Source organism: Belonocnema kinseyi, chromosome 9 (assembly GCF_010883055.1).
Source record: "Belonocnema kinseyi isolate 2016_QV_RU_SX_M_011 chromosome 9, B_treatae_v1, whole genome shotgun sequence".
NCBI classification, from domain to species: Eukaryota; Metazoa; Arthropoda; class Insecta; order Hymenoptera; family Cynipidae; genus Belonocnema; species Belonocnema kinseyi.
The window spans coordinates 19,562,822-19,574,470 of NC_046665.1; the positions used below are offsets into that span (position 1 = coordinate 19,562,822).

The 11,649-nt window shown below is 31.7% G+C and overlaps 1 protein-coding gene across 11 annotated transcripts in view; it reads right to left on the minus strand.

Moving 5' to 3' along the window:
* Positions 1-11,649, minus strand: part of LOC117179443 — a 267,984-nt gene that overhangs the window by 32,093 nt on the left and 224,242 nt on the right. The window contains exon 14 of one of the 11 annotated variants that reach the window (XM_033371261.1): positions 8,620-8,691. The exons of the other annotated variants lie outside the window; for them this stretch is intronic. Within the exon in view, the coding sequence (XP_033227152.1) occupies positions 8,668-8,691 (24 nt within the window). The 3' untranslated portion in view covers positions 8,620-8,667. Of the gene's footprint in view, positions 1-8,619; positions 8,692-11,649 lie in introns of those variants that run through there. 11 annotated transcript variants of the gene reach the window in all.

The following is an 11,649-nucleotide window of genomic DNA, read 5'->3' on the forward strand; positions in this document are numbered from 1 at the left end:
AAGAGGGAGCTCTTCTTAATATTTTGACACCAAAATCATGTCGATACACCTTACCGACTGCGAGTAAAGCCACCCACGCTTTAACTTGACAGACTGTAGAGGTGCTGAAAAGAAAGTATAAACTTTTATAACAAAAGTATTAGCTAATATTTAATTACACAATCTGGTATTAAATAATTAATTTTGATTACTGAATTTAAAACAATTTAAATATAATCTTTACTTACTTTGATACTGCGAACAAAATTAATCAGCTGATAATGAATTAAGTAGTTTATTAAAAAGCTTGAAACAATTATTTTCATTGAAACAATCAAATTATTTTTACTTTATATATTTTTTAAACTTATTGAATTTCTTCAAATTTTAATTTTAACAACTTTTATAGCAATTTTCTATTAAACTAAAACACGTGTACATATAATTTCGAAGATTCAATTCAGATACTTATTTCACAACATCATACAAATTTCAAAAAATTATATAATTTAAATAGGCATAGGTTAAATGTAAATAAGCTTCTATTATACCACTTATTTCCAATATTCAATCAATTTATATTGCTTTATAAAGGGAAATTAAAATTCAAACTTCATTTAATTTAATATCGTGAAAAAATTAATTAGCGAATAATTAGTTAATCAGTTAATAACATAAAAAGCATTAAAGAATTATTTTCACTGAATCATTCAAATACTTTTTACATTTGATTTTTTAAAGTTTTAATCCAAAATAATCTTTTAAAATATTCCAAACAAAATAAAAATGTAATTCATATTATTTCGAAATTAGAATTCAGATACTCATTGTACAACATAAGAAAAATATACGCAAATAATATAATTTAAATAGATGTATTTTAAACATGAATCAACCTTTATTGTACAAATTTAAGCAAATATTTCCACTGCCCTTTATAAAAATTTCATTTATTGGTGTATTTTTATACTAATTTAAGAAAAAAAGAGAAATATTTACATGTAATTTTGAAAATAGCATTTAGATACTCATTTCACAACATCACAAGCACCATAAAAATGATATAATTGTAATAGAGGTATTTAAAAGAAAAGACAACCTTTTACTGTGAAAGTAATAGCTAATGGATGTCGGCATCTGTTGCTAATTTGGTCATGGAAGATCTTGAAAGCAGTGTCCTCAAAACCATTCCATAAGAAGTTAAATTTTTCTTTAGGTACGTAGATGATGTTTTGATATGTGTTCACAAAAATAACATTAGGGACTTGTTAAACAAGTTTAACAAATTTAACACAAGGCTTAATTTCACTATAGAGAGGGAAAAAGATATGAGCATAAGCTTTTTAGATTCTCTAGTCTATTGGTCGGGGAGATATACAGGGTGTCTAAAAAGTCCCGGGACGGTTGGATATTTCCTCAGGTAAAATATTTTTTAAAAAAGTGAAGATCATTCCTGAAGTAAATAGGAAAGGCTTCTTGAAGGTCAACGTTGTTTTTTAAAATGGAAACCCCCTTTTTTACATCTACAATCGATCGAGCGGAAAATTCTACTTTCAGGTACGTACCCAAGTCATAGGTCATAGGTCAGTGTAATTCTTGAAGTAAATTTCAACGAGAAATTCATTGGTGAGCTCTGTATTGATCTTGGTTATAGCGTTTTGAATATTGTAAAATCATAAGGAAATTTTTCATTAAAAGTTCCACGTATTCTGGTGAGAGATCTGTTCCTCCCCGAAGAGTTTTACAGTCCTATACCGTTTTTCGATACCTAAGTCAATACTTAAGGCCATACCATAAGTCCTATACCGTTTTTCCATACGAATATTACGAATCGAAACTAAATTTACGTATTACGAGTACATACTTACTATCTTTCGTTGAAAGATTATTATGGCGCAAGCTAAACTTTCGGAACGAGATAGGGTATCTGTATTAATTGTATTAATTATGCGTGGTTGGGGAGATCGAGTTCGATCTTATGATGAAGTTCGTTTGCTTTTTAATCGCACTTTTCGTCATTGAGAAGGGTTCTATCCTGTCTCAAAATCAACAATTGAAAGAACTGCAAGGCGCTTTATGAATTATGGATCTATCAAGGACCTTCAAAGAACTGGTCGGCCAAAATCTGCAGGATCTGAGGAGATGCAGATGGACATAGCTCAAGCATTTGTTGAAAACTCACACCTTAGATTACGTCGAGCTAGTGATGAGCGTGACGTTGCTCCTGAGAAAGTGCGAACTATTTAAAAAGCACTAATTTCCATCCTTACAAAGTTCATCTGATACAAGAGCTCAATGAAGACGATCCTGATCGTCGGGTTGTATTTTGTGAAATTATGATGGAGAGAATTGATAGAGATCCTCTTTTCTTTTACAATACAGTATTTTCAGATGAATCTACTTTCACTTTAAAAGGTGAAGTTAACAGGCAAAATTGTAGATATTGGTCCGACATAAATCCTGATTGGATGTTGGAGTCACACATAATATCCGCAAAACATTAATGTTTAGGCCGGTATCTTGAATGATACATTGATAGGCCCTTTCTTCATCGATGGTAATCTCAATGGCCGTACATATGAAAAGCTTCTCCGAAACCAAATTGTACCAAGAATAAGGGAGATTACAGGCGATAATTTTCAAAATATTTGGTTCCAGCAGGACGGAGTAGCGGCTCATTACGGTAGGGAGGTTCGAGCCTATTCGGATACTCAGTTCCCTTAAAGATGGATTGGAAGAAGGGATGAAATCGAGTGGCCTGCTAGATCTCCTGATCTGACGCCTTTCGACTATTTTCTTTGGGGTTATTTAAAGAGCAAAGTATACTCAACGCAACCGCAAAGTTTAGACGAATTGCAGAATCGTTTTCTGCAACAGGCTACTTTGATTGATAGGAAGATGATTCGTAATGCTTTAACTCATTTTTACAATCGCATAGCTTTTTGTCAAGAAGCTCAAGGTTTTCAGTTCGAACATCTTCACTGAAGCGTGAGAAGCAAGGGGACTCACGCTAATCAAGCAACCCAATGGGAACAGAATTTACTACGTCCACGTCGTTGTTCCTGGGTAATGCTAAACGTCGTAAACTGCTTGAAAAAAACCTTGAAAAAACCTTAAAGATCATCACCAAGATTAATACAGAGCTCACCAATGAATTTCTCGTTGAAATTTACTTCAGGAAATGCACTGGCCTCTTGGAAAACTTGATTAATTTCAAATAACCTCTAACTGACCTTGAAGTTACAATTGACCTATGACTTGGGTACGTACCTGAACGTAGAATTTTCCGCTCTATCGATTGAAGATGTGAAAAGGGGGGTTTCCAATTAAAAAGATAAAGTTGACCTTCAAAAAGCCATGAAGGTCAATTTCAAGGTCAAAATGAAGCTCACCATTGAATTCCTCGTTGAAATTCACTTCAGGAATTACACTGACCTCGTGGAAAACTTGGTTAATTTCAAATAACCTCTAACTGACTTTGAACGTTACAATTGACCTATGACTTGGGTACGTATCTGAACATAAAATTTTCCGCTCTATCGATTGCAGATATAAAAAAGGGGGGTTTCCATTTAAAAAAACAAAGTTGACCTTGAGGAAGGGTCTTAAAACACACACAATCTATTGTGTGATCTGCAGAAGTTGTAAAGGAGTTTATATTGGACAATCTAAAAGGAACATCAATACTAGGATAAAGGAACATAAGAACGATTGTAAGCATGATGACCGAAGCTCAGCAATGTATATTTGAAGTTGATTAATAATACCAATTATTGTTGAATTTAGGACATATTTTTATGCTATTATAGTTCATTTTAATTAATTATTTTGAAAATAACGATTTAATTTTTTACAAAACAGATAACATTTTTAACCGAAACAGCTGTTTTTACTAAATCTTAAAATATTATACACAATGTTTAATATGCACCCACGACAAGATGATAAAAGAGAGTCTGATCTCCTATCACTCTGTGACGTCAAATGCGTAATATACACACAGTGGACTATTGGACTGATACTCAACTTATTTATATAACTGCTTTGCTTTAAACGAAATTATTACTCCATATTTATGAAATGTCACGTCGTCATGGCGGCCTACGAAAGAATAATGTGATGTTCCACCAATGTTTATTGTCAATATAACGTTCTTATAAGGCCAACATGCAAGCTAACATATCTCTTTTTAAATTTTTTTTTAACTTTTTAAACTTTTACTAATTTTGACGAATATATCATAAACAAACAGTTTTTATTTCTTTGACTTGGCATGGTTTGCTCCATAAAGTTACCAAGGCCTCTCTCCATTGAATTATTATATGGTAAAGAATACATAAAAAAGGGGGGAAAGGTTGTATATAACAATATGATTTACGGTGATTTCATTTTCTATGTTTAGACTATGTGCATAGTTATGTTTTACTGAAGAGGCCCTTCGCCCAAGGGCGAAACGTCTATTAATAAATAGATTTTTTGGACCAGTATACCGACAATTTAAGATCTATTATTTGAATTTTTACCTGTCGACACTCAATAAAATCAACTAATTCATTTAAATTATTTGAGAGTGAATAATCAATTTATGTTAATTAATTTAAAACAATTTAAATTAAATCTTTATGTACTTTGATGCTGTGAACAAAATTAATCAGCTATTTGGGTTTATTAATAATCTTTTGAAATTATTTCAGGATATTTAATTTTTAATATAATAAATCAGGTAATCATTTCAATCCGCACTATTGCAAACATTTAAAAAAAAATTATAACTGATTATGACGAAGATATTTTAAAAAAACACAAATTTTTAATATATCAATTTTAGCCGACATTTAATTACATAACCCTAAAGTAAGTAATCAAATAATGTTACCTAATTAAAAGCAATTCAAATGCAGTTCTTATATAATATAATATTGTGAAAAAAGTTAATCATCTAATAATAATTAATTTATCAGTTTAAGACATAAAAAGCGTCAATAATTGTTTTCATTGCAACATTCTACTAAATTTTATTTTATATTTCTATTAAACATTTAATTATTGACAACCTTTTAAACTAATCCCAGAAAAACTAAAAGATATGTACACACAATTTTGAAAATATTATTCAGACTAATTTCGCAACAACACGCATTTCAAAAATTATGTAACTGAAATAGGGGTATTTTAAATAAAAATAAACTTTTATCATACAAAATTACAGGCACTATTCAATTACGTAACCTTAAATTAAAATAATCAATTTGTGTCACTGAAATAAAGAATATTAAACTTCAACCTCTATTTAGTTTAATATTGTGACAAAAAATTAATCATCTAATAATATTGATTAATGAGTTCACAATATTAAAATTATTAAACAATTATTTTCATTGTGACATTAAAGTAATTTTTACTTTTGTTTTCCATTTGAAATTTTCTTTTCTAAGATTTTATTTATTAATAAGCTTTTAACTATTTCGGGATACGTAATTTTAAACAGAATCAATTAATAATTAGTCATTAATATTTTTCTGAGAATTCTAATTATTTATAAACTTTTAAACTAATTAAATAAAAAATCAACATACATGTACGTATAATATTGACAACTGAATGCAGATACTCATTTCACAACATGGCAAACATTTAAAAATGTATATAATGAAGACCCACTGGAAATTTAGTTCCCAAAAAACGCATTAAAAAATACACAACTTTTCAAAAAATTAATATATTTTCAATTCCTTTGAAGCATAGACAAAAGATTATTTCTTTTCTTTGTAAAACCTCGGAACTCTATACATATTGTTGAATTTATAGACATAACCTTATTGCAAGCAATCAATTTATGTTATTTGATTGAAAACAATTTAAATCTAATCCTTATGTAATTTCATTTTTTGAAAAAGAAAAAATAATCCATCTCAAAATTTTATATATTAATAATGCACACTACCTCTAAAAAAACTATTAAACCTTCACCTTTTCCTATCAAATACCCTCAGATTTGACATTTGGTCCACATTGGACCGCATACCGTTTGACCAATCCCAAGGGATTAAAGACCTTTCCACCCAAAAACAAGAAACAAAATTTAACAAATTACTTCCAGTAAAGAAAACTAAACTAACGAATACAGTCAAAAACATCTCTGACCACCCTCTCAACAATGAAATGATTTCAGACTTATCTACAGGACATAATTTTGCTGTAGCTCCATCGAAAATCCCAAAAGAAGAAATAGTCAGCAATTTAGAATCCACAATATATACCCTTTCACCCGAAAAAGCAAATGACATACGACGCAGGACGGCTAAAATTTTACGCCAAGCTCAGGTTCCATCCTCAAACTTAACAAAACAGGAAAAAACCGCAATTAAAGATGTCAATGAAAATAAAGATATTATAATATTACCCGGAGACAAAGGCAACACAACAGTAATAATGAATAAAGAAGACTATACCAACAAAATCATGGACCTTCTAACTGACGATACATACAAAAAACTTAAAAAGGACCTCACACAAACAATAGTCAGTAAAACAAAAAGACTCTTCTCAAAGACTCTAAACTTGACAGCCAAACAATATCTAACTTAATACCTACTAATCCCATCTCTCCAAAACTTTACGGGTTCCCAAAAATCCACAAAGAAAACATTTCACTCAGACCGATCGTCAGCGCAATAAACTCACCAACTTACAACCTAGCACGTTTCCTCACTGCAAAACTAAATCCTTTTACAAGAAACTCCACCACTCACGTCCAAAACTCATTTGACTTTATTAAAAAGATACAACAGATTCACATTCAACCCCAAGACATCATAGTGAGTTTCGACATAATATCTCTTTTTACGAAAGTACCAATCTCGGATACAATTAATATTATTAAGTCTTTCACAAACTTTCCTTCCGAGCTTGTACCTTTGATAGAAAAATGTCTCAATAATACTTACTTCTCGTTCAATAACCAATTCTACGAAAACACCTCAGGGGCAGCAATGGGATCCCCAATCTCACCTGTAATAGCTAATGTCTTTATGGAACATCTAGAAACTAAAATATTCAACCAAGCCAAAATTAAACCAGAATTCTGGTTCCGTTACGTTGATGACACATTTGTCATCTGGCGACATGGACGAGATGAACTAAATAAGTTTTTCGATTTTAACAATCTATTACAAACTAATATCCAGTTCACCATGGAAATAGAACAAAACGGAAAATTGCCTTTCTTGGACATATTAGTTTACAAAAAATCTGATAATACATTAGGACATAAAGTTTACAGAAAACCCACGCATACAAACAGATACTTACATGCCTCCTCCCACCATGGCCCATCTCAAAAACAATGGGTCATCAACTCCCTTGTATACAGAGCTGTCTCCATAAAAGACAAAGATAACTTACAAAAGGAATTACAAAACGTTAAACAAATCCTAATACAGAACGACTACACAAACAAACATATTGATAAAGCAATAAGAAAACACAATCAAAAAAGCAAGTCAACACAACTTACGAAAGAAAGAGAGAGAAAAATGACCATCACCCTACCCTACATCCAAGGTATCACAGAACAAATAGGAAGAAGTCTCAACAAACACAACATCCAAACCATATTTAAACGACCTGCGAAAATAGAAAAACTACTAAATAACCTTAAAGATAAAAAGGCACCCTTCAGCGATCCAAGAGTATATAAAATCCCTTGTTCTTGTGGCAAAGTTTATATTGGTGAAACCGGGAGAGCGGTGAGCCAACGTATGAAGGAACATGAAAGTAAAGTCAGGCTAAAACATTTCACGCAATCAGCACTAGCTGAACATCATATCGAAACAGGACATAACATTTTATTTGATGAAATAACAGTCATTGCAAAAACACACAAGAAATTTCAAAGAAAACATAGAGAAGCAATCGAAATCTTAAAACACCCTAATAACATCAATAGGGACAATGGATATCGTACCAATCCGATTTGGCTTTCCGTCCTCCCGGATTTTTTAAAAAAGACTTGATTGGCCAATCAAGTTCGACCAGTCTCCACTGTGGGGCGCTCTGGCCAATCACAGACATAATAGAAAGTATACTTAAGAACATCATGACCTGATACCTCAGTTTCAGGTCAGCCCTGAAGATGTGAACATATATAATATTCAATTACGTAATCTTAAAGTAAATAATCAATTTATGTTACTCAAATAAACAACGTTAAACTTCAATGCTAATGCAATTTAATATTGCGAACCAAATAAGTCAGCTAATAATAATTTATTTATTGAATAACTTGAATAATGTTTACTTTATATTTTCAGTTTGAATATGCTATTTATTTTCTGACATTTTGATTTATTAATCAGCTAATGATTAATTATTCAGTTTACAAAATAAAAACATCAAAGAATTATTATCATTGAAACTTGAAAATAATTTTTTACTTTATATTTTTTGTATATTTCAAATTGCATTCCTGAAAATGTGATTTATTTTTTTTAGTTTACCTTTTGAACTAATTCCAGAAAAAATTTAAACACACGTACAAGTAATTTTGAGAAATGAATTCAGATGTTTACACATTTTATGTATATTAAGAGTTGATGAAAGTAAAAAAAATATACATAAATTATACCTTATAATATACCACTGCAGTGGCGCCACGAACTGAGAGTTTTTTGTGGTTCATCTAGTAGATTATAGTATAGTTAGTGATATCGTCTGAAATAGAACGCGCATAATATAATAAAGTAGAACATCTATGACTGGATGAGAAATTTAGAAAGATTATTAAAGACGTATTATGAATATTGATAATTCGGTAAAGAATATTATTCATTTGACTTTATTATGGCGTATCTTATGTATTAAATAGATCTGGATGATTAGAGCTGTTATTGAAAGTTGTTACAAAAAGTAAATTTCTCTGAAATTATTTTCTGTTATACTTCTCAAAACAACAGCTCCCAACCCAAAACATGCAGACGTCACAAGCCTGCTATTTTAAGTATGGTTAAATACCCATTTACAATCCAATAAGTTCAATGCAGTTAAATTTTCGCCCGCGACCCGCGACCTTCGATAAATCGATTGGGTGAACTTCATGCCGCAGCATTCCTTGCAGACGGCTGACCCCTTCGCTAGAGGCGAGCTCCTACTCCATGATCCAACCCACTGAAGGTCTAGCCAATGAACGTTCCATTTTCGTCGTAATTACGCATACCAGCTCCGAGGCCATGTTGGTTACTATAGCAACACAAGGACGCTAAGTTCAATTTGAACGGTGATTGCGACGACCCCTTCAACACTGTCACTATCACGCCGTTCAGTTGTCTTTTATGCTTGTTGCGCTCATATGTTAAGTGAAAAGAAGGTTAAAAAAAAGTGTTTTGAGTGTATACATAGAGACTTATATATGTGGACTGGATACTGTGTTATTATTGTAGTGGGAAAATAAGTAAGTACGCACATAATATATAATCACATAAAGCATTGTTTGCTATTTTTTATCCGAACTCCGATATTTAGTTTAAAATTTTTAATATTCCACTTAGAGGATAAACTTTCAATAATAAAAAAAACGGATCGCAATGTTTTGGGGATTTTTTAATCCTGTCCAGAAAACGTTTCGGAGGAAACTTAGTGAACTGACACAATCTATTAATATAATAAAAATACGAATAATAGAGTGTCTTTCCACAGTACTATGTGAAACGTGTTACATGCATATTTGAAAACATTCGGTGATTTTTGTATCTGTCAAAAATAGCTTTTGCCTATTATTTCTTTCTAAAGTCCAGTACAAATTGAATCGTTGTTCTGAGTATCCGGATTTCATTTAAATATACATTTCGGTACTTTATATCCTTATTTAATAATACATGGAAAGAAACTGTGTTTAATAGTTGTCGCAAAAAGCACTGGTTTTTGTGAATGTAAACATGTGATGCTTTTACAAACATTGCCTTTTGCTTCTTTACAATTCGACGAGTTGAATTTTTTAAATTGTATTATAATGTTATATTTGATAACCAACTATGCTATACTATGCATTGCTATAGAAACTGGAATCCTCAATTATATTAAAAAATAAAAACTCAGTCCTGATTCATTGAGTTTTTTATCGCGGGGGAAGTTTTATTCAAAAAGGGGTAACGAGATTCTAGTAAATAGCAAAATAACTTTTAGGTTAGAATTACCAAGGGTTTCGAAATCGGCTTTTGGTGCCAATATAATACCGAATTTTCAAATAAAAAAAAAAACAAAAAGAAACTTACTTCCTACATATGCGGATGCTAAAGAAGCATAAAAAAATATTTTATCACAACCGGTTGTTCCATTATATTTTTCTGATAAACGATAATATTTTTAAGAAATATCGATGGTGATGGAACTGAGTGCTTTCAATACAATGTGTACTTATATCTTTAAGACTCTTGTATGCAATAGACACATTTTCGTGAGAATGCGGGAAGTCTGCTTTTTTACTGCTACGCTTTGTTTTTTGTTCACGTAATTCGAAGTTCAAATCATAGAATTTCAGTATTCTATAACTTAGTAAAGAATATGCTTCTTATAATTGTATATGAAATGAATTTTTAAAATTAATTTAATTCAAATTTAATTTAATTTAATTAATTTAATTTAATTAAAAATTAAATTGAAAAAACTTTCATTTGTACGTTTTTTTTACTTGCGCGTGGCTAGACCTTCAGTGGCTTCGATCCTGTCCTAGTCAGTACCAAGCCGCAAACCAGTCACCACCCGGTAAAGGTGACGTTCCGATTAGCGAACACTTAACGAATTACCTGCTGACATCGAGGACATAAATCGTTGGTGTGTGAAGCCCGAGTAATAAACCATGACTTATCTTTCTGAAACCCTGACTTACTAATTTTGCGCAATCCTAACCTCGACTTAAGAATAACTTCCTTTCATTAAAAAAAAGACTTCGACTTATTTAACTTTGCCCAGAGTGTCAGTGAAAAAAGGGAAGATCGGAAGTCAACTTCGGTTTGAGAGAAGGAAGTCTCCGGCTATGGCCAAATTAGCGATTAGTTGATCTAAAAGTGTTTTCCGGCGATAGGTACCATATAACAGTAAGAGCTTCACACAAAAGGAACTTAAAAATTGACATCTCTCTGCTCTTCAAGCTTCTGCAAGTTTGCTATTCTCCTCTCTCTCGGTCCTCTGTCTAGAGGATCTGGAAATTTCCCCTTTTATTTATTAGCCTTCTTTTTTTACTTCTTCTTGCACTTTTTACTACTTCTTTTTGCTTCCATCTTACGTCTTTTATTACTTTCCTCTTCATCTCATTTCTAGGTCCTCTGCAGAGAGGATTTGGGATCCTTCTTTTCATTTATTACTCTCGGTCCTCTGTCAAGAGTATCAGGGATTTTCCTCCTACATCTCGGTCCTATGTCTGGAGGATCTGGGAATTTTTTCTCTCTTATTTATTAGCCTTCTTTCTTTACTTCTTCTTGCTTTTTTTACTACTTTTTTTACCTCGATCTTATGTCTTTTATTACTTTCCTCTTATTCTTGATTCTCGGTCTTCTGTCAAGAGGATCGGCAATTTTTGCCATCTACAGTCTGTCAAGTTAAAGCGTGGGTGGCTTTACTCGCAGTCGGTAAGGTGTATCGACATGATTTTGGTGTCAAAATATTAAGAAGAGCTCC